Genomic DNA, 20910 nt, shown 5'->3' on the forward strand with positions numbered 1-20910 from the left:
ACTACACCACCAATAATAGCGCCTAGAGGTGGCTTTGATTGAGCCACATTTGAAGCGGGAAATGTCGAAGATATGTTCGAAGAGGTTTCAGGTATAGAGCTGGTAACAACGGAAGATAGCGAAGATGCGGTTGATAGGGTTCCAGATATAGAGCTGGTTGCTGTGTTTGGAATCTGGAGTTCGAATCTATCGATGGTGATTTGCGAACGGCCAAACCTAGAATCATTTTGATCTGTGAGCAGGATTTCATGAATTCCAGGCGTGTCGAAAGTTTTGGACCAAAGAACGATCTACAGGAGGGAATGAAGCAAGACGAAGTAAAGAGCAGATAAAGTTCTTACGGGAGGGCTGTCTCCAACGTCTGTTACGTTGACAGCATCGATTGTCTCGAAAATCGGAGCTTTACTAGAAAGGCAATCTACACAAATAGCGTAAAGTGCTCCGCAACAGCGAGGAAGCCCATAGTAATACACTGCATTGGCTGGGGCTGTTTAAAAAAATCAGAATACCAGAATGGCACAACGTTTATGGTACAGTTCTACGAACTTGGAAAAACTGTGGCGAAATGTGGTGATTAACATGAGTTACAGGCTGTTACAGAACCACGTATCCACTCACTGAATGTGACATTTGCTCTGATGTCTTCTGACGAAAGAATTCGACCGTCCCCTGTATTGCTGACATTCCAGGCGTCCTGAGGTGAAGGCCATCCGCCTGTATAGTGGAGAACTGTTGTGTCTGTCGCGTCATATGTCTGATTTATGAAGGGACCACCGGTAGACATCGCTACTTTCGAATGTGGAGAAGGAAAGTAGTTTGAGAAGATGTCCTTTAAGCTCCTTTAAGAGAGTTAGCACTCTGTGCGAAACTGATAGAGGAGAAAAACAGCGATCCTGATGGGATGGAACTCCTATCTTGATCAGCTCGTACAACAGTTCGAGTTGACGATCGTCCAGCGTAACAGTAACCTGTGCACTGCAAATGTTCAGTTCCAACTCGAGGCGTCATTTTGCTCCGTTCATATCACTCGAGGATCTGCTCTCCTTGCCGCATCATCAACTAGACAGTGGAAAGCATTAAACGTTTGATTGTCTTTAGCCAATCAAGCAGGAACGAGAAGTTGCTGAATGCTTTCTAGCAAAGTACATAGTAGAGGTACTGAGGTAAAGGTAGTCTGTAATGAGAGCCTCGTTGCCGGTGTACCGGCAAGGCTCGGCATTCTGCCGCTGTGTGATCTGATCATGCTCAACTTGGAGAAGGCTGTTTTTTCTACTGTGAATGTCCTTAAGCCAAAAACACCTCCGCATCTGGCAACGACCCATATCGAGATAATCACAAAAGCTCAGATAGTCCCCAATATGTCGTACGATGGGAGTCTTTAACTGGAACCACCGGACGATCTGCTCAGTCAATCTCGCTCGACTACTATTTGAAGAAAATTGGTGATACCGTTCGGACTTCTGTCGTTGCGGGATGAACTGTCGCATAACAAAACATGAAATGTAACCTGGATCAAATCTCAAAGTCGGGTGTACCCAGTGGCTGTTCGGAGCTCAGAAAACATTTAGGTTGGTTTCGAACTCGCCGAGGGTCATTGAAAAAACTGTGTTGTTGAACTTATTACTGCCCAATGATGTACTGACCTCAAAAGCGCAGCTATAGATAATGTGGAAGTGTCACAACGCGCTAAGTTTTCAGGCCCCATCTACCAGTGTTTTTGAGCTCTCGACTATCACAAGCGTTTCGAACTAACATTGTATCGGTCTTTGTGTGTTCAGAGACTTAATGTGCGGGTATGACTCAGATATCCGACGGACACTCAGACTAATAACTCACACACTCTCTATGTTTAGTATAATCCTGGTATATCAACCTCTTCTGGACTTAAATACCATGATCCTTTAATAACCTCATTGTCAGAATACTTTTCAGTCAAAACAACAAAGCGAATCCCTCACGATCGCTTCCGGGTATCTTGTCGGCCAAAGTGTTGCCGTTCCCCAACCAGAAAAATCTATTATTGTCGGGATCTAACGGTTCATAGTCGTAGTCTTCCCATCGTGGGTGTTCTAATGCTTTGATGCAATGCAGACATGATCCTAAATCACGGTGAATGAAATGATTCCTTTCGGTATCTGCTGCATTATACCTACCTGGCCAAAGAGACACGACTCTCCCCTCCTCCTTTCCGACCTTGTACCACGACCGACATTTTTCGCCAAAGACACTCTGTTTTATCGTTGTCAACGAGCTGATGGCACGGTCATCTCCTTTTCACTTACTGTTGGAAAAAAGCTCTGTGATCTTCAAGTCAGTCTCTATCACGAAGCTTCTCAATTCAAATTGTACCTCGAGATATGCATCAAAATCATCCACAGCTTCCTTCTTTACTTCAATGCTCTTCAATCGCTCTCGCTGTAGCTTCAGAGTTGCCGCCACAGCATAATCTACTTGCCGTTCGATGATGATTAACAGCGAACCTGCTCCAACTCCCGTGTTTGGACCTAGAGCTGAAAACCAATTGGGAAATCCATCCACGGCTATGCCTAGATATGTTCGTGGATGGGGCTCGAATTGTTTATTCAGCTCAATGCCATTTCTGCCTAGAATATCGACTTGAGAGGAGGCAAAAAGGGCAAAACAATGTACTTCATCCCACCTATGAATGTAAAAGGCAGCTTGTAGGAGGTGTCGAAGCCTGTCGCACAAACGATGACATCCAAGTCTCTATGCTTGTCATCGACCGTTTCTATCCCTGTGGGCGTTATTCGTTTGATATTTTCTGGAACAAATTCAACCTGTTGGAAAAGGTAAGCATTTACCCCATTTTATATCCCATCATACAAACATTCTCCTCGCACAAAGACTCGAGATAACCAGGGCCCGGTGTCAGTCGACGACAAGCAACAGAAAAATCCGGTATTACTATGGTCCGCGCAGGGTCATTAGTGAAAGCACCTGAAATATCAGACTACTCACAATGCTCCGCGATCCATGGTTTCTTTGACAATTTCTGTCTCATGATCTTTTCAAAGATTTCCCGAGCTCCTTGCTGCAGAGGATTACCTCGCAGCGTCGCTAGGTGCGCCCCCTGGAGAACATTTAGCGTCGACGACGTCAAGAATCCATGCAGCCTTACATTGAGATCTGACTCAAGACCTCGCCGGAATTCCCGGTAATATTCCTTGTCCCTGAATTTCTTCTTGTCCTTGTCCGTGAAGGTGTCTATCACGCGAAGATTCAAGATTCCGATTTGCACTTTTTCCCCGAAAACACGCACAATTGTCCACACTTTCGTCTCCGTTCGCGAGAGTGACAAGGTGTTCTCGGACAAAACTTGCACTCACCCAAGTTTTGCCTCGTACGAAGTTCGAAATTGTCTTTACCCTCGGCTGGAGTGCGGGTACGATTTGAATCGCTGAAGATCCCTTAGTACAAGGGTCTTTCAGTTGATTTTATCATGCCCTCAGTGGCAGAATACTCACTACACCGATCACACCGATCTTCTTCTCGCCCCAGCTCTTCACAGTATCTTCCCACTTCGTTTTCGCTCCTGAATCTCCCTCTCCCGTTTCCCATTGTGCGCTGTGGATCACCTTTCCTTGGAACGTTTCCAATCCTTCGATTTCCGGCCACTGCCACCTGCTGAGGCTACCGATTCCGGTGAACAGAACGTCGGCGGTGACCTCTATATCTTCGTATCCATCCTGTGTAGTCCCTTGGCGGATTTGCGGATTGCTGCTATCTGTGCTAGCAGTGGCTCTTTTGATGGTCAAATGCCATTTTCCTGTTTTCTCGTCGTATTGCGTACGGGTGAGACGGTGTTGGAGCTTGATGTAGGGTCCCAAGTGGAATTTTTCTACTACGGACTCAAGATAGGCCTGGATTTCGGGACCGGGAGCGTAGAAAGAGGACCAGTCGGGCTAGGGGCATGCGTCAATCATATGAATTATTTTACTAGATGGCGATTTTGAGCTTACATTCTCAGCGAACGTGAGCTGGTACTGATGGACGTTGATCGAGGTCAGACGTTTCCAGTCTCAGTGACAATAATAACTAATGGGACGCACACAGTGGGAAGGGATATCACACGCAAGGCCCTTACAGAATATAGTGGAGAGAGTTCGTGGATTAGCCCCGAAATCGCTGATGCATTAAGGAACTAACGGCTCAACTGGATATCGGTTTACGAACCACGTACCCCCAATTCCTGCATTGGCCTCGTATATAGTGAGTTCTAAGTTCTTAACCCTTTGAAGGAACCTATGTAATCATGCAGTGGGTTGTTGAACTACACAGCTTATGCACAGTGTCATACCGAATTCCAGCGACGATTCCTGAAGCGTTAGTCAATGGTATGGAGAGTCGTGATTTCAAGCGTGCGTACCGCTGTATCCTGCTCCGATAATGACGACCTTCATTGGACGAGCTTCATCGATACAAAAGCTCGGAAGCTTGTATTTATTCTCGGGCGAGTACGTTGTGTGGCCATTCAAACCTGAAGTCCCGTTCACGGAGGACATGTCCAAGTCTAACGCAAAAGATAGGTAGTGTACGATGGCTTACTTATGCAGTCGACCATGGGGACAATTTGTAACAAGCCGGACCTGGTTGGGGTTGTCCGAATGTTCGTCTGGGCTCGCCCATACATAACTCATATTTGGGGCTGGGAGAAAGTATCCTGTTCAGTTTTAGGATGAAAACTGTGGAATGATTTCCAGCTGGTCTTGTGGTCCTCAAATGTACATTATAATGCGCCGCTGAATAAAAAGACGTTGAGTATTCAGTTGCAATTTACCCTCATGATTTCGCCCATCATGCAATTTATGTGCGCAAATACTTGAAAAATATGGCCTGAGGGCGGCTACCGGTAATTGTTATCGCCTCCTCATGATCATGCGCCACCACTGATGCACCAAGTCGGAGTAGTGAGTCTGTGTCGTCGCCATTCGTAGAAGAGGACGTGAGGATGTTTACTATCTTTTACGGACGGTGACCAGGCATTGCACATTCTCCAGACGCTTGAACATTGACGTTATTGAACACCGATTGGCCATCTGCCATCAAGTACAATGTTGAAGGCAGAGGTTTTCGACAATAATTCTTTCACTAGTACCACACTTGACGGAAACACCAAGATCAAACCCATCCAATCCAGATCCTATATAATACATCCTTTCTTGCAACATCGTAATGATGCCATAAACAGTACTCATCATAAAACAACGAAAGCACCGGCCACTGCACTGCCAACCAGAGCCGCGAGTGTCGCAGCGATAGGCACCATCGTCGTCATCTTGTTGGCAAATTGGACACTACCAGCACTGTTCTTCTGAGACGCAGTAGAGCTGGGAGCAGCGCTGCTGGTGCTCGTGACTGGACGAGAGGTAGCGGAAGTTACGAAACCACTTGATGAAGAGGATGTAGCTAGCGCGGAAGAGCCGGAGGAAGCTGTGGGGGTTGGGGAACTAGTGGCTATGGTGAAGTGAGTGCCGGCGAAGGAAGTGACCACGCCTTGTCCGGAGCTAGCCAGAGTGATTGCTTCCCCTCCTAAGCTAGTGATGATGCTCTCGATGTGACCCGCGTCGGCTGTGGTAGGGGGAGAGTAAGTAAGATCACGATTGATAACACTGATGTGGTGTCAAAGAGAACGTACAGGTTACAGTCTGCACAAATCCAGAAGGAAGCGATGTATGTCCGAATGCAGACCCGATCCTGCTCGTGGCCACTTGGAATGCAGAGTTGACCTTGCTCGTGGCATCACCGAACAGCGAAGCGGCGTCTGCAGTGATATCACTGAACGCTACTACATAGGGAGTAACACGAAATGTTTAGCAAGCGTGAGTCTGAATTTATAAACTGATCATACATACCATCACGCTGGATGGCAACAACAGCGCCGTGGGCCACGACAGCAGATGAAACAGCAAGCAATGCGAGGAAGTTTTGGCGGACCATTATTGTACTAGGGGTATGTATAGTTAGAAGCGGGCGAGGATTAGAAGTAGAGCGAAGTCAATTCGTCTGTACTGATGATAGCGGCCTGCGCTAAGGTGTTGTGTCAAGAGCTGCAGATTCATTGGGCTTTTATACGGAAACTGTACAGCCTCGCTACATAGCCGATGGGAAATCAGATTGGATCAACATGTTCCCCCGATGTTCCCAGGACCCCGGATAATTGGGGATACAGTCGTTCGGGAGTTCGGACAAATTTTGAGAAATTTTTCGAAAATTCTGTTCGATTTTCGGACATTTCAAGGCCTCTGACGGCGGTAGGTTGCTCACAGGGGTTCGGACATTTTTTCCAGCTTGGGGAGTTATATCTGCAGGTGGGAGTCCGTGGGACTTTTGGAAATTTTTTGAAGCCTCCCCGAAGATCATTTAGGCGAGCGCCAATTTGCTTAAGCGCCGGCGGCTGGTCGACTTTCGGACATTTTTTGACAGAAATTCTTGATTTTGGTTCGGACATTTCAGCCGAAATTCGTCAATTTTGGGAACGACCTTCACTGTGATTATCCGGGGTCCTATGTTCCCTCACGTTCAGTGTCATCCATAATCTCAATTTCGTCTCCGGAAAATTCATTTGTGAACGCGGCCAGGAACGAAACCGAAAACGCTCTGATAATATGTGCATATGTATTCGCCGACTGTGGGCAATACTGCTAATTTGAAGTGATCATAAAATTGTCAAAGCAGAAGTGCGATCAGAGAATAAGCCGTTGCTGTTGGAACATTAGCGCCGTTAGCGTCAAAAGAAAGTTAGCGTTAAAAACATTGTCACCAAATTTGGGTCGGCCAAAGCAGGGATACCAGACGCATATAGTCATGAGAAAAATATAGCATTAATACCCTTCCATACAGTAAATTATCATTAGCGAGTCGTGGCTACTCTATCCTGGGTATAGTTCGTAGGTGTAAAATGAATTCCAGAAATCAAATCAAGCAGAGGTGGGCGCCGCGGTTTCTGTTACAGTACTCGTGCTCGTGACGGTGGCGGTAGATGCTGGCGGCTGAATGGGAGCCTGGACAGGTGGCTTGGCAGGGGGTTGGACAGGCGGCTGAACGGGAGGAGAGGGAGCTCCAGAAGGAGGACCAGAAGGAGGCGAAGGAGGCGAAGGCGGTGCAGAAGGAGGCGAAGGAGGGGCAGGGGCATCTCGTCTCGCGCGATGACTACGACGAACCGGAGGTTGAATAGGAGCAGCGTTTTCGACGGTTCCCGCATTATCCTTGATTGGTTGAGGAGCAGCCCCTTCGGCAGCCCCTAACTTGTCTTTTGCCGCACCAATGACCGTGGACGGAACCTGTCCTGGCTGTATAGGTAGAGCACCTTCAACAGTCCCCGCCTTGTCCTCGACTGGTTGCGGAAGAGGAGCCTGGCTAGCGACATCCCCAGCTTTGCCAGGAATGCCAGTGACAACGCCAGTCACACCTCCTAGGATCGCGTTAGGGTCGACGGGAAGCTCAGGAGCATTTGGAGGAAGCGGAGAGGCATCACGACGAGAAGGAGCACTAGAAGTGGAAGGCGCGTAAGAAGAAGTAGACGAATTCGATGGGGTCGGACTCCATGTAGGAGAGGCCTCGGGGGTAGTATCAGTTGTATTATCGGCTGACATCACGCTCAAGGTGTCGACGTCTGCGGCTTGAACGCTAGGACAGGGCATTCCGAGCACGTTGAGTAAGTCAGGGATCAACGGAAGAGTGCATAGAGGTCCAGGAAGAAGGCCTCGCTCTTGAACTTCTACATTTTGTTCTAAAATACACTCATGCATGAGCGAGATTCACGAATGGTCGCAAAACGCGCGACTAACCTTCTGAACGCGCTTCCCGAGCGTAGTCAACTTGAGGATTAGGATGAGAGACTGAATCGCGCCTGGCGTCCCGGAATTGATTATTGGAACTACCAACACCAGATGAAGCTTGAGCGTGATCGCCCGCGGGAGCAGCGAGCGCGCATAAAGTCGAAGACGAAGACGAAATGGCGAGAGTAGCCAAGACAAGCGAAGAGCTGGATGGAAGTCTCATGATGATTCGTTAATAGAGATCGTAAAGTGTAGTGATGATCGTGAAGTATAGAGATGTACTAAGTGCAAGTTAATTTCTTACAGGTAGATGATGGTGGTATAAGACAGAGAGGTGGAAAGAAAAGCCTTTCGCCCCAGATCGAATTTATAGAAAGACGAAGAGTTTGGTCGGAGCAAACATTCGCCTTTTTGGGACGACAGGTTGGCGAGTAATAGCGATCGCCTAAGGAACTCTGACGTCCTATATGTTCGTTTTGGGAAAGTCATTCACCTTTATAGGAAGCATGACGCACGCAGGACCCAATCAATTTACGAGAAAAGCCAGTTAATAATTGCCAACGCCAAGGGGGAAAATCAACCTGCCCGTATACAGTAAATAGTGTAAGTATTCTCCTTCACCATAGATACTTTACTCACAATTCTCCTGCTTCAAGCTTCATCAATCGCAATGGTTATATTCCCCTGCGATGTTCCATCTCCCATAGCTCTTCGTCTCCAAATCTCCTATGTCCATTACCCCCATGTCTGGCACTAAGTACAGAGTATTCCCAAAGGTTTGACGCGACTTGGCGGATTGATGTGCCCATACACGACGACAGGAGGAACCACAACAGGGCTGCAGATCTGTAGGTATATATGTTCAGTTTCTTCCAGGTGAAAGTCGTCTAAATACTCACATCAAACACACTAGGAGGACCAGCACTAGCATCAAAGCTCGTATATCGTCGTCGTTCCGCATGAACATGCAATGCGGCGCTAACGGCCAAAGGTAGCCGGTGGCGTACGTACTCACGCGGGTATCAGATAAGATTTCTTGACCCTCCACTTCCGACAATTGGTTTGTCCTGCAAGACACCTGAAAGAGTTCCTATTCTGCTTATCTTGTAGCTCTAATCAATCAATGTCCGCTCCACAGTCCGAAGGTCGCTGAAATTCACCAGAAATCGTACAATGTGATTTACTCGTCCTTGACTGGCGTGGAAAAGCCGTGGAATTTGGGGAGATTTGGGGCCTGAAAAGGCACACAGCGTCGCATAAAAAAGCTCGGGTTCAGGCGGCGCTTGTGAGTCTAGCAGTTCATTTCTGGTGCCATTTGGTCGTCGTTGAAGACTGTCGCATCGACGACGCCACCCAGTCAGCCAATTGCAGTCCGTACGTTTGGTATGCACCAAAATTCTGGATAAACGTGGTTGCCTAGATTGACTTGATCAGATTCCATCCTTACCGCTGTCTTGGGTTTTCTCACTATCGTTGGTCTCCCATATTTTCTCTGCGCATTGGAAACTCTTGGCTTCTTTAGCGTTCCCAAGGACGCTATGCTCATCGATCGAAAAGCTTCTGCAATACCAGCAATAGCGGTTCCAGCGCCCTCACCCGCCCAGGTGCGTTTTACTTCCCCGTTTCGCTTGAAGAGCTCTAACGCCATCATAAGTCCGACACAGTGGTACTTGATCCAAGCACCAAAAACGAGGATATTGAACGTACCTCAGAGTCTGCTAGTGTCTTGCCACTAGATCCTTTCCATCTTCGTGACGCTCTAAAGTCTGAGAAGCAACTACTCGAGCTACGAGAGCATAAGAATGGGAAGAAGCTACAAAATTACTATGCTCGGCAAAATAATGTACGTTTCGAGTATGATCTGTCTCCGTGCATCGGATTCTAACATATATTTTTGTAGTTGATCGTCTCTCTACTAAAATCAATGGAAGAACATACCAGTGAAGCAAGAGACGAGGAGGACGCTGCGCGTCTCCCTGTGTGCATCTTCGATACTATATCACTCATCCACCCTTACTTATTCTTGCACAGGTCAAAATCGCCATATGGGCCAGTCTAATAGCCAATTTAATTCTCTGCGTACTCCAAAGTATGTACATTCCCTCTCCCTGCTCCCTGTAAATGCATTTGCTTGCCGCCAGTGTATGCCGCAATATCGGCTTTATCATTAAGTCTTCTCGCGACGGGTATCGACTCTGTTTTCGACATTGGATCCAACATCCTATTGCTATGGCTAAATAGAAAAGCAGAGTCATTAGACGTCAAAAGGTGGCCGGTAGGGGGAGCGAGACTAGAGACTATAGGGAATATTGTATACGGTACGCTCCTTATCGGCTTCGCCTATTTCTTTACGCGGAACCAATACGTTGATTTTCGTAGGATTCTTGTACGTGAAAATCTCCCGCCGCTTGCCTCAAACTTTGGCGATCGCCGACTCTCTAAAACCGACAGAATGAGCTCCGTTAATCTCGTCGTCATCGTAGAGTCTGTGCGAGATCTCGTTACCCATACCAATGGTTCAGTGAAAAACTTCCATTTGCCCTCCATCCTCGCTGTGGCTTCGGCCCTGTGTGAGTTATTTCCCAGTCAACTAGTCTATTTACTAATCCTTATTTCACAGTCGTCAAATTTGCCCTATTCTTATATTGCTTCTCTCTCCGCAAAAACTCCAGTCAAGTACATGTTCTCTGGGAGGATCATCGGAACGATCTATGGATCAATGGTTTTGGTGTGTCTAATTTCCATGGGCTTGCCTCTATATTCAAAACTCCAACGCAGGTATTTTAATGTCGACCGGCGGAAGTAAACTTCGATGGTGTATGTTCGCTATTCCGGTTGCATACGCCCTTTAGCCTGTGTGTTTGTCGATTAATATCCGCTTCTTTCTTGCAGTTCTCGACCCAATGGGAGCTGTCATTGTCAGCATTTACTCTTTCTCCTTTCCTAAAAGCTCTAACATTGCTCACGCCAAATCATCATGCTTACCTTTCTAGATCGCCCTCGGAGTCATCATGGCATGGGGAAAGACCATCTACGGTCAATTCGAGCTGTTGGCTGGAAAATCTGCTCCACATGGCGTGTTACAACTCTTGACCTACAAGTCGTTGACTTTTAGCGAGGAGATTGAACGGATCGATACCGTGCGGGCTTACCATGTGAGTTTCCTTCTTCGTTTGGTGCGGTTTCTTGTGTGTACTCACCGTTTCGGCATTTTTCAGAGTGGACCGGTAAGACAGCTTTTTTGCCAAGACAGCGAGAGCGTGATTTATTGAATCGGTTAACCGCCATGGGTGCAACAGGATTTTTTCGTAGAAGTGGACATCGTTATGGACCCCAAAACTCCTCTTTGGAAGGCTCACGATATAAGCGAACACTTACAAAGCAAGATTGAAGCTCTGCCACAAATTGAACGTGCGTTCGTCCATGTCGACTATGAGACTTCGCATCAACCCGTACGCTCCCCGGCTTTTCTTGGAATCTCGGAAAGTATTCTGACTGCTGATATGCTGTAGGAGCATCGAAAAACGTAGTATGGGTTTTCTGTATCAGAAAACTATCGACGCATGTTAGAGAAGGTGCTCACCTCAGGCTACAAATTTGTACAATACATGCGCATTTCGTGCATATCAGTCTCGATTTCATGCTCGACGCGTCCCAAGACTTACGCACGTAATCGTGTTATCTGCCCATTCATCCATCTTTCTCGGCAACTCCATTCTCCACCTCCTTCTGCAATAGTCCTCGGATTTTATCTGGTCTATATATTCAAGGTCACCGTCGCCATATCTTCTACAAATCTAGCAATGCTTCCTGTCATCCGGGCGTGACTATGTAGCCTATACTCAGAGAGAGAAGTCAAACTTCGAAATAGTTACCCACACACTCGCATCTGGAAGGTCCTGTAATCTATATGTTATGACGAGTTCCAATGGATTTATGGAAGTTATTGGAAGGAATCATACAGTAACGGTGATTGGCGAGCTCGTCGGCAGCTCGAGGCTTCAATATCTCAATTCTCGACCGCTTCTCGATGAGCCTTGTTACCATTTCAGATATCTTCTCTCAACTGCATATGACCAGATTCCGAGCCATTGGCTCAAACCCCTATTGCATGTACTTGCCCAGGAAATCCCTAGGCTTTCCTAATGTCCTTCAAAGAACAGGAGAATTCTATCTCTGTGCACTTTGTCTTAAAGAAAGTGATTTTGGGATTGTTCGTGTCAAAGAGGTTTCTGAGGAGCGCTCCGATGCTTACTTCCCGAAATCCCTTTCGTTGGGTCATTCTTCGGCATCGTATACCAGACTCCTGGTGCTGAACTTGTACCCACTAGCATTGGAGTCACAGACTCACAGGCGGCTCCGCGAGCATCGTGCAATTCATATAGAAAAACCTGGACACACATGTTTGTACCATTTGACGATTCTTTTCAGCATTGATATGAGCGATAGAGGCACGGAAGAAGCAGTAAGCATCGTGCTCAGATCAAGGATGCTCATTCGTACAGATTGAGCTAGGTGTCATCATCTTCTAGCTATTCCATTAAATTACTTTCGGGTCCTTGAGATTGGATTGGACAATGGATACGGCCATAATCAAGCACATCCACAGTTCATTTCCCCTGAGGGCTTGGTATACCGTAAACGTTCGGACCGGCTCATGGAAACTCTCTGGCTTGCCTCTTACAAGTTACAAGACCATGTTTAGGATTACTTGCTTTTGACCTGGCGTAAATCTGATTGAATTCATGAGACTTGAAGCATTTGTCGGGAGAAGCACGTGCTTTCTGCACACGTGGGTTGCGGAGATGGGTGCATTTCTGCCACTGCCAGTGATGCTTTGAAATGGTCAGCTCAAGTCCTCGTAAATCTGACTTTGCGTATTATCCCTACGATGGTACGAAAATCTAAAACGGGACAACACCGACAACCTGATAGAACTTTGTAGCGCGAAGGCGTTCTTAAAAACCTATGCCTCAAATAAACAGTTGCGCTCCAAGGATCTAAGGAACGTTGTCATGAATGCGCTCAAGGAGGGTAAGTTTCTAGACGACAATGGATGTATTTCTCCCCGGAATATGGGAAAGGGACAGAATGAGAACGAGACTTTTGCATTTCTAGGCCAAGTCGCCGAAACTATCACTCGCGCTGCCACCCAGCACGATGAAACCTTGAAGCCCCAGGCTGTTGCCTGCCCGTCTCCTACTGCTACATATCAACACCCAAAACTGGGATACCGTTTCTTTCCTGACTGGACAGCAGTGTTCAATGTGCTCTCTTCTAGCATTCACGTAGATGCAAAGCCTTCGACAGTCAGTGCATCCAGAAAGGCACCTGTCAAAACTTTAGACATTGCATCAATCGCGGAATTCAAGCTCGAAGATACTACCGAAAAGATTATTGATGTAAGTTTTGCGAGGAATGATCTGCTATCTTAACTAATAAAACTAGAACGAAGAAAAAATGGTTGGGGCTGCAAAGCAGTTGCTTGGGAATGATCCGTGCCGGGAGCGTATTCTAGGTTTCACGATGGAGAAAAAGCGAACCCGATTTTGGGATTTTTCGCGATGTGCAATCACAGTGTCCGAGCCTTTTGATCTTAACGAGGTGTGTGTCTTAGTTCTGTTAACAACTCCCTTTATCATTTAGATGGCTTCAGAAACCTGAATTACTGGTCGACTTTCTTCTTTTTGTCATTTTCGCAAAAAAGCATGAAATCGGATTCGATCCTACAATGCACAACATCTCCGTGGGCGGCGAAGATTGCTCCTGTTATGAAATCGGCAACTGCTTCTTTCTCATCGTTGGGTCGCCGCTTACCGAAGCAGCTGCATATCAGATGGTCGGGCGTGCTACTCGAGTTTGGGTTGTTGTAGGACTATTTCCCGACAGAAATGGAGATATCGAAGTCGGAGGAAGGCTTCGACGAGGTGTTACCAGACGTGTCTTGAAGGATGTTTGGTTATATGACAAGGCACTCTGCGAGCGAGAGATCCAATCAAGTATTTTGAAAAAGCTTGATGCCAAACAAAAAACCAAACTCGAGGAACACTTTCTCACCTTCATCATGGAGGAGGTAATCATCTTTGAAGGAGAGCCGAAGCGTACTTTCAAAAAACCCTCTCTCACCGAAGTCGAACCTATCATGATGTCCCGGACACACATGCTGCGAAAGCATGTCCGTTCTGTAGTAAATGAAGAGTGTGAAAATCTTTATCAACTCACCGATTTCAAGAAAGCTTTAACATGCTGGAGAGATATGATCATATGCATGTCGTTTTGCCATTTTGATCAGTTGATGAAACTCACGATAATTCCAGGTCTTGATCTATTCCGTATCGCTGGCTTCATTCATCTTGATTTGAGTGGAGGGAATACACTGTTACTTGAAGGCAGGGGGATAATATCTGATCTGGAATACGCCAAGAGGTACAATGAGGTGTCGAGTCACGATCCCAAGACGGTATGCTTCAGCTTAGTCTAGTATTTCTAGTACCTAACGTCGCCCCAGAGCACGCCTGATTTCATGGCTGCAGAATACCAGGCGAACTTTTTCTTTTTCCTCCCCTCTCGAACAGACGCAACCGCAGAACTCTTTAAATTACAGGACGAGTGGTTTGCACCCCATTTTGTACACGATGTGGAATCGGTTTACTGGCAATATCTATGGTTCCTCCACAACCGCATCCCTAAGACTCCGGAGCCCTCGCAGTCAGCTTTGGAAAAAGTCAAACAACAAGCTGGACGGTATTTTGGTCATAGTATCGACGGAAATCAGGACCGCTTCGAAGTCATCCGAAACGAAACAAGCGATATAAAGCTCCTAGGTGTCTTGGAATCTGTATATTGCCCTCTCATCCTACAACCCCTTGATCTGTCGATAACTCTGCGTGAAGAATACCGGCGGGTTGTCAGGTCGCTTCCCATGAAAAAGAGCGATGATGCCTGGCGGCTGGGGGACGTGTTCAATGGGGATATTTATGAGAAGTTCCTCGGAAAGCTCCAGGCTGTGTTGGATGCATACCCGGATGGGTACATCACTCTCGATGCTGCCCGTTGAGCGGAAGTGGCGATCTTCAAGCTCTGACTGCAAACCAAAGAAGTAGCACGTACCTCCAGAACTTTAAACATCTGCTGGTGGGGCTGGAGTAGTTGGTATCAACGATCTTCGGCGCATAAACAACGAGCCTATCAGGAAAAAACGGCACCCAGTGAATGATGCAAATATCAATTTTTAGAAAATCTTTGTTAATGTGACTATCGCTGTCAACATTTGCTAAGTAGAGAGAGTAGATCGGAGTGAACAACTCCTTGCGTTTAAATTTTGAAGTATCTGTCAGCAGTGCAATCCTCTTCCCCGGCGCTTCAGGAATTTAAGCGCCTGAAACACGTGCGGACACACCGCACACAATTGACCTATGGCCTGTTTCTTATATTGTTTCTTCATATTGTCATGATCGTATAACAAATGGGCGAGAAAGTGGTTACTCGACCGTGGACCCAGAAGGATGATGACCTTCTCCGAGATGCCGTGGCGAAATATGGCATGCAAGATAACTGGCAGGCCGTTGCCAGTGAGGTACCAGGTCGAGACAACAAAGCCTGTAGAAAAGTGGGTTATCATAATTTCTATTCAGTCTACCACTGCATGAACATACTTTCTTAGAGATGGCTTCACTCTCTTTCCCCAACAGTCAAGAAATCGCCTTGGACTGCAGACGAAGATTATCTTCTCCTTTCTCTCCTCAGTGCTCATGGCCCCAAATGGTCATTCATTGCGAGGCAAATTGAAGGCAGGACAGACGATGCATGTTCGAAACGGTATAGCGAAGCGCTTGATCCTACCTTGAAGAAAGACGAATGGACCTCCGATGAGGAAGCCAAACTTCTACAGGTATACAGCGTAATCGGTGGCAAATGGAAGGAAATAGGATCTCAGCTCCAGCGGAGTAGCCTGGCGTGCCGTAATAGGTACTTTTGCAGTCAAATCAATGGCACTGTATTTTGGCTCAACGTATATTCGATCACAGATTCAAAGTCCTTCAACGTAAAAAGAAACCTATCGTGCAAACTTCTTCATTGACTGCACCTGCTCAGAACGAATTTGAATCAGGATCTCCTTATTACCCACCCGGATCATATCCCTTGTTTCCTCCAGAGGATGTTCCGGCTACTTTCCAGGAGCCAACTTCGAAAGTACCGCTGACGTCTACACTTCCCCCATTTCAATACTCCTCCTCGTCATTAAGCGCCGCTCTCGAGGAACGACCTCCGATCTCACATCACTCTCCATACTTTGAAGCCATGCTCATAGATGCCACATACGATCATACTTCTGGATCATCTGCGACCCCTTCACCCTTCACTTTCGCTCAAGAATTCAATGATGGTTCGATGTTACTGGATGACCTCTCTGACCCCAGTCATTACATAACGGACAGAAATGCTCTATCGACTTTTTATTTTCATCATAATGACTTTGGTCTTGTTCCCGATGACAATGGGATCTGCCCAACGGGACCATCTCGAATGGAAGAATATCTGCCTGCTATCGATACAACCGTCAAATCAGCACCATCGGGAATGACGTCCGCCCTTCACGATCAACAGGTCCTTTTCAACGAGAGCCCTTCCAGCTTTGGGTCACCTGAACTTTCGTACCCATCTAGTCCCCTAGGTCAAAGTGGAGCCTCCTCGTCAACGTCAAGCCCCGGTGTGTCTGCACCTGCAGAACTCCCTTTTGAGCCACCACCTTTGCAGCAGTCATTGTTGTTTTCGTCTAGTGTAGAAGTCTCGAAAGAATCCGCGAGATCTAGAAGGCATAACCAACCTACTCGCCTTTCCGCGTTGCTACCCTTTTCTGAGTGCGTGTTGACTTTTGGCTCCTGATGCCATCCTTCAACTATTTTTTCACGAACAGCGGATCTTTACACCCTTATGCGTGTGGCCATGTACAATGCTGGCCTGCTGATGCCTCGACCAGTGCATCTTGTTTTCCTACTGCAAGAGAACTGTTCGAACACTCCAAGATTCACAAGGAACCTGAAGATGAAAAACCTTATCGCTGTGCGCTCCCAGGATGTAATAAATTCTGGAAAGTTCGTAAAACCTTTCAATCAGTCCCACAGGATAATGTTCACATTGTCCCACAGAGTCTCAATGGTCTACAATATCACCTGCAACTGTAAATTTGTTTGAATTTGTGAAAACGAAGATTGTGTCCTGACTGGGAATCCTGCAGCTCTTCCGCTCATTTTCAGCAAGCCATAACCAAGACTTTTTCTTCGCAAAGGAACTCTAATATGCAACCGGATACCGCAGATGGAGTAGATTCAGACACTCCAGACCACGACTCGAAGCGATACGTATGTGATCGGCCCAATTGCTTCAAGAGTTACAAGAATGCTAGCGGCCTTCGATATCACAAGAGACATGTCAGCCATTATTTTAAATGATCGATATTTGACTCGCTTGACATTAAGGATTGCAGGGACATCCCAAGACAATACCGATGCAACTGGACAGCGTACCGCCAGCACTCGCTCGAGATTTACCATCAAGAACGAGGAAGATGCGAAAGAAGCACCATAATCCGAGTACTGTTGCTACTGCTGTTTGAGGATGGCTTGAATGAAGCCTTGTATTTGTAGGCTACGCTATGTAATCACAGAATGAAACTTCATACGATTTCCAACCCTCGCTCCCCTCTCAGACATCGCGCTTGAACTCAAAAAACTTCAAAATATGTAAATATACTACACCGATGTATGTAAGTAGTCAGAAAGAAAACATTCCTTATACTCCCTAACCCTTAACGACCTGCTCCAAACTGACTGGCACTGAAGAAAATTAGGACATGAATAGACCTTTCAACATGAATAAGCACGTACAGATTACGAAGAGAAGGGTTGGACATCAGTTCCTCCATGGAAGGCATATCACCCGACTGCATTCGACTCATCTATGAGAAGTCAGCTAGATTGTCTCTGGTATGGAGAAATATATAGGCTCACCATGTCTGAAACGGCAGGATTTTGCATAAGATTTGCGAGTCCTCCATTGGACATCATCTGCTGCGCCATTGCCATCATTTGAGGATTGTTCATCATACTGGCCAAGTCGGGCATTCCTCCGCCTCCGCCCCCACCGCCCATTCCCCGGAGCATATCAGCCATACCACCCATATTAGGGAATCCGCTACCTGCACCACCTGAGCCAGTGGTCGAAACCGGAGCATCGTCCGGAATTAGCGGTGGGGGACCATCGTCCTCGTCATCAGTTATCCTAGATTTGGCGTTTTGCAGCCCCGATTTCAATCCAGCATTCGACGGGTCTAACTTAAGTCCACGTTCGAAGGCGTCGGCTGAAGCTTTGTAGTCGGAAAGACAGTATTGAGCATGACTAGTATGCTTTATATTAGCTTGATGATTGGAAATAAAACAGCGAAGTAGACGAACCCGAGTCGATGATATGCCTTCACAAATTTTGGGTCAGCAGCAAGAGCCAACTCTGCGTCCCCAACCGCCGATAGATGGTCTCCCTTACTCGAATACGCTGCTGCCCGGTTAGAGTAGTAGATTGGATTATTAGAATCGAGAGAGATCGCCTGAGAATAAGCGTCTATCGCCTCATCGTACTTCTTGGCAGACATCAGAGAATTTCCGCTCTGTTTGAATTTTTCTGCCTTCGCCTTGTCCTCTGCGGAAGGGCCTTGGGGTACAGATGAAGAAGATGGTTGAGACTGTGATCCACCTTCGACTTTTTCTTTGGTCTTGAGGTATACATCGAATATACTCTGAAGAGTGGCTGGTTTGACGCTAAGGCGTGCAACCTGCTGGTCATTAGATGGATCAACACCAAAAGCTTCCCCAATGCATTGTACTGCATTGATACATATAATGAGATCGAGTTCAAGAATTGAGAAGAATAGAAGACAAAACTGACCGGCTACTTCGAGACTTTCTTGGTCGTCAGTCTTTACAGTGCCATTCGCGATGGATTGATTGAGAAAATCAATAATTGAGAGAACCAGACGCTGTTGTTTCTCGGACATGGTGAAAAGTCCCAAAACAGAAAAGTATGCAAACAATGCATAAACAACCCGACTTCGACTTGAACTTGTCACTTTCCCATTCGACATGTTCTTTTGTGCCATATCTGGAGAACCTCCCCAGGAGCCGGTCGTCTCTGTAAAATCAAACAAGGTATACGAGCGTCGTTTGATTGTCAAATACATCAACGAGAACGGCACTGACCCAATTACCGGAGACAAGCTTGAGGAGTCGGATTTGATTGACATTAAAGCATGTAAGTATTGTCCTATAGTCCAATTTAGCGTGTTCTGAAGGAATTTCCTTTCTTAAAATCAGCTCCAGAGACCGTTGCACCTCGTCCACCGAACCTCACATCCATCCCAGCCCTTCTACAAACTCTTCACAACGAATATGACGCTCTGGTCCTCGAGTCTTTTGCTCTCAAACAACAGTACAACTCGACGAGGCAGGAGCTGAGCTATGCTCTTTATGCTCAAGATGCGGCTAGTCGTGTGGTGGCTAGGTTGATTCGGGAGAGAGATGCTGCTCGAGAGTGAGTTGAAAAAGTATTCAATTTCTTTTGTCGTTTTCAACATCATTTTACAGAGCACTTGCAAATGTACAAGCCACAATGGGGATTGCTCCTGCCGCGCCTGCCTCCGAAGATGTTGAAATGGACGAAGACACGCCTTCCGAGGGTCTTCCCAAGGAAATCGTCGCCCGAATTGACGAAACTCACCAGGCCTTGTCTGCCGTTCGTAAAAAGCGAAAAGCTCCAGAAGGCTACTCTACTGCTGCGGAGATCAAAACGTACACCGCAAAGCACACTATCCCTTCGTTGCATTCCGCTTCACCCAGTGGTATCACCTCTCTTGCTGTTTCGCGTTCCAGTCCAAACCATTTCCTGACTGGTGGGAATGACAAAATCGTGCAGCTTTACGACCGTAGTACAGATAAGGTCCTCGCTTCTCTCAAGGGTCACACCAAAAAGGTCAACCAGGTCGCGTTCCGTCAGAAGGAAGGGGAACCTACCCTGCTGCTTTCTGCCGGTGCAGATAAAATAGCGAAGGTTTGGGCACACGACGAAGCCTCGGACGAGTACATCCCAAAATTGACTATCCGCTCTCACAAAGGCGATGTCACTGGACTCGCAGTCCATCCCACGTCCACGCTCCTTGCTCTCTCGTCTGTTGACAAAACATACAGTGTACATGACCTGTCGACCTTCCAACAAGTCTACCGATCTGCGCCTTCGGATGAGCCTTTCACCTCTCTCTCCATCCATCCAGATGGTACCCTTCTTGCATTGGGAACATCTACGTCGACGATACAGATATACGACGTCAGAATTGGCGCTATCGCCGCCTCTCTTACTCCTCCCGACGCTGTTCCTTTCAACATCCACACCTTATCTTTCTCTGAAAACGGGTTCCACCTCGCCGCACCCAGCTCTCATTCAACCGTAGCTGTATGGGACCTACGTAAACAAAAAGCCTCTACCAACATCGACCTGGGTGATGACTTCAAAGTCAACAAGGTTGTATATGATGTCAGTGCACAATTCCTCGGTGTCGCCGGTAACACAGGAGGAAGAGTCTTCATGTACAAGAGCTGGGAAGAGCTCGTCAGATTCGAGGAGGGCGGTGAAATGAACGATTTCGTGTTCGGTGACATGGGTAAGGAGATATGGGGTGTAACGGGGAGAGAGGTGAGGATTTGGAGTCTACCTGCTTAAAATAATCTATTCTCTTAAACTACTGTGTGTATCTTGATCGATGTGACTGTACGAATTCAAGTGCAACGCTTGGATTGCTGTATGTTCTTGAGGGGGAACTGTCTCGTTCGACAGCCAGAACTACATATATGTGAACAGCCTGAGGGAGATCCTGAACTGCAGCCTTTGTGCTTGTTGGAATTTTGGAAAAGGCTTCCACTCAATTGAAAGGGAGTCTCAGGGAGTTGTATTTTCACATAAAAAATATTATGTTATTCAAAGTGGAACGTCGATTCCAGAGAACCCAGGGACAATAGCGGTGTCGTGTTATCATGTCTATGTACTGTTCAAATACGCTCGATCTACC

General features: G+C 46.9%; 9 protein-coding genes across 9 annotated transcripts; 4 read left to right on the forward strand and 5 right to left on the reverse strand.

The window, feature by feature from the left end:
* Positions 1–1849: 1849 nt before the first annotated feature.
* C8R40DRAFT_1180157 (FAD/NAD-P-binding domain-containing protein) lies at positions 1850–4523 on the reverse strand (the record flags this gene model as incomplete). Its single annotated transcript, XM_046232947.1, has 16 exons — positions 1850–1899; positions 1959–2099; positions 2154–2229; positions 2283–2297; positions 2350–2603; positions 2660–2798; positions 2849–2925; positions 2980–3091; positions 3140–3225; positions 3281–3428; positions 3486–3923; positions 3981–4004; positions 4071–4100; positions 4176–4263; positions 4319–4337; positions 4388–4523. The coding sequence occupies 16 exons, from the start codon at positions 4521–4523 to the stop codon at positions 1850–1852; spliced, it is 1833 nt and encodes a 610-aa protein (XP_046092309.1).
* Positions 4524–5215: 692 nt separating this feature from the next.
* C8R40DRAFT_1064933 (uncharacterized protein) lies at positions 5216–5958 on the reverse strand (the record flags this gene model as incomplete). The annotated part of the gene is made up of 3 exons (XM_046225597.1): positions 5216–5589; positions 5657–5806; positions 5874–5958. 3 exons carry the CDS (start codon positions 5956–5958, stop codon positions 5216–5218), a joined length of 609 nt encoding a protein of 202 aa, XP_046092310.1.
* Positions 5959–6938: 980 nt separating this feature from the next.
* C8R40DRAFT_1164624 (uncharacterized protein) lies at positions 6939–8022 on the reverse strand (the record flags this gene model as incomplete). The annotated part of the gene is made up of 2 exons (XM_046230530.1): positions 6939–7750; positions 7809–8022. The coding sequence occupies 2 exons, from the start codon at positions 8020–8022 to the stop codon at positions 6939–6941; spliced, it is 1026 nt and encodes a 341-aa protein (XP_046092311.1).
* Positions 8023–8324: 302 nt separating this feature from the next.
* C8R40DRAFT_26351 (uncharacterized protein) lies at positions 8325–8960 on the reverse strand. Its single transcript, XM_046234529.1, has 4 exons — position 8960; positions 8699–8902; positions 8439–8645; positions 8325–8380 (listed from the first exon to the last, which is right to left on the reverse strand). The coding sequence occupies exons 2-3, from the start codon at positions 8764–8766 to the stop codon at positions 8474–8476; spliced, it is 240 nt and encodes a 79-aa protein (XP_046092312.1). The 5' UTR covers positions 8767–8902; position 8960; the 3' UTR covers positions 8325–8380; positions 8439–8473.
* A 32-nt stretch (positions 8961–8992) lies between these two features.
* C8R40DRAFT_26066 (CDF-like metal transporter) lies at positions 8993–11579 on the forward strand. The gene is made up of 15 exons (XM_046234520.1): positions 8993–9173; positions 9322–9403; positions 9454–9642; positions 9700–9777; positions 9831–9888; positions 9941–10117; positions 10179–10185; positions 10251–10369; positions 10420–10527; positions 10578–10616; positions 10692–10717; positions 10793–10954; positions 11018–11026; positions 11099–11251; positions 11312–11579. The coding sequence occupies exons 2-15, from the start codon at positions 9338–9340 to the stop codon at positions 11327–11329; spliced, it is 1209 nt and encodes a 402-aa protein (XP_046092313.1). The 5' UTR covers positions 8993–9173; positions 9322–9337; the 3' UTR covers positions 11330–11579.
* Positions 11580–12607: 1028 nt separating this feature from the next.
* C8R40DRAFT_26445 (uncharacterized protein) lies at positions 12608–14994 on the forward strand. The gene is made up of 6 exons (XM_046234533.1): positions 12608–12693; positions 12752–13201; positions 13248–13403; positions 13456–14065; positions 14117–14259; positions 14308–14994. The coding sequence occupies exons 1-6, from the start codon at positions 12691–12693 to the stop codon at positions 14854–14856; spliced, it is 1911 nt and encodes a 636-aa protein (XP_046092314.1). The 5' UTR covers positions 12608–12690; the 3' UTR covers positions 14857–14994.
* A 66-nt stretch (positions 14995–15060) lies between these two features.
* Positions 15061–17483, forward strand: C8R40DRAFT_26471 (uncharacterized protein). Its single transcript, XM_046234534.1, has 6 exons — positions 15061–15408; positions 15463–15767; positions 15827–16660; positions 16717–16980; positions 17038–17230; positions 17287–17483. Exons 1-6 carry the CDS (start codon positions 15265–15267, stop codon positions 17413–17415), a joined length of 1869 nt encoding a protein of 622 aa, XP_046092315.1. The 5' UTR covers positions 15061–15264; the 3' UTR covers positions 17416–17483.
* On the reverse strand, positions 17481–18889 carry C8R40DRAFT_1242603 (uncharacterized protein). The gene is made up of 5 exons (XM_046233577.1): positions 18741–18889; positions 18254–18677; positions 17810–18197; positions 17687–17757; positions 17481–17635 (listed from the first exon to the last, which is right to left on the reverse strand). The coding sequence occupies exons 1-5, from the start codon at positions 18847–18849 to the stop codon at positions 17608–17610; spliced, it is 1020 nt and encodes a 339-aa protein (XP_046092316.1). The 5' UTR covers positions 18850–18889; the 3' UTR covers positions 17481–17607.
* Positions 18890–18934: 45 nt separating this feature from the next.
* On the forward strand, positions 18935–20564 carry C8R40DRAFT_1157658 (nuclear matrix protein NMP200; the record flags this gene model as incomplete). Its single annotated transcript, XM_046229648.1, has 3 exons — positions 18935–19103; positions 19166–19382; positions 19436–20564. 3 exons carry the CDS (start codon positions 18935–18937, stop codon positions 20562–20564), a joined length of 1515 nt encoding a protein of 504 aa, XP_046092317.1.
* Positions 20565–20910: the final 346 nt, after the last annotated feature.

The sequence above is a fragment of the Lentinula edodes genome, assembly GCF_021015755.1.
Source record: "Lentinula edodes strain Le(Bin) 0899 ss11 chromosome Unknown C8R40scaffold_1, whole genome shotgun sequence".
Lineage (NCBI taxonomy): Eukaryota > Fungi > Basidiomycota > Agaricomycetes > Agaricales > Omphalotaceae > Lentinula > Lentinula edodes.

Coding starts and splice junctions, on each gene's coding strand:
- C8R40DRAFT_26445 (XM_046234533.1), top strand. Junction 13,202..13,247: donor CTACCGAAAAGATTATTGAT/GTAAGTTTTGCG, acceptor TAATAAAACTAG/AACGAAGAAAAAATGGTTGG. Junction 13,404..13,455: donor AGCCTTTTGATCTTAACGAG/GTGTGTGTCTTA, acceptor AGATGGCTTCAG/AAACCTGAATTACTGGTCGA.
- C8R40DRAFT_26471 (XM_046234534.1), top strand. CDS start 15,265: ATGGGCGAGAAAGTGGTTACTCGACCGTGGACCCAGAAGGATGATGAC. Junction 16,661..16,716: donor GCGTTGCTACCCTTTTCTGA/GTGCGTGTTGAC, acceptor TTTCACGAACAG/CGGATCTTTACACCCTTATG. Junction 16,981..17,037: donor CTACAATATCACCTGCAACT/GTAAATTTGTTT, acceptor GGAATCCTGCAG/CTCTTCCGCTCATTTTCAGC.
- C8R40DRAFT_26066 (XM_046234520.1), top strand. CDS start 9,338: ATGCTCATCGATCGAAAAGCTTCTGCAATACCAGCAATAGCGGTTCCA. Junction 9,643..9,699: donor ACTATGCTCGGCAAAATAAT/GTACGTTTCGAG, acceptor ATATTTTTGTAG/TTGATCGTCTCTCTACTAAA. Junction 10,528..10,577: donor TCTATGGATCAATGGTTTTG/GTGTGTCTAATT, acceptor ACTCCAACGCAG/GTATTTTAATGTCGACCGGC.
- C8R40DRAFT_26351 (XM_046234529.1), bottom strand. CDS start 8,766: ATGTTCATGCGGAACGACGACGATATACGAGCTTTGATGCTAGTGCTG. Junction 8,646..8,698: donor GTCCTCCTAGTGTGTTTGAT/GTGAGTATTTAG, acceptor ATATACCTACAG/ATCTGCAGCCCTGTTGTGGT.
- C8R40DRAFT_1242603 (XM_046233577.1), bottom strand. CDS start 18,849: ATGTCCGAGAAACAACAGCGTCTGGTTCTCTCAATTATTGATTTTCTC. Junction 18,678..18,740: donor AGAAAGTCTCGAAGTAGCCG/GTCAGTTTTGTC, acceptor GTATCAATGCAG/TACAATGCATTGGGGAAGCT. Junction 17,758..17,809: donor ATCCTGCCGTTTCAGACATG/GTGAGCCTATAT, acceptor GACTTCTCATAG/ATGAGTCGAATGCAGTCGGG.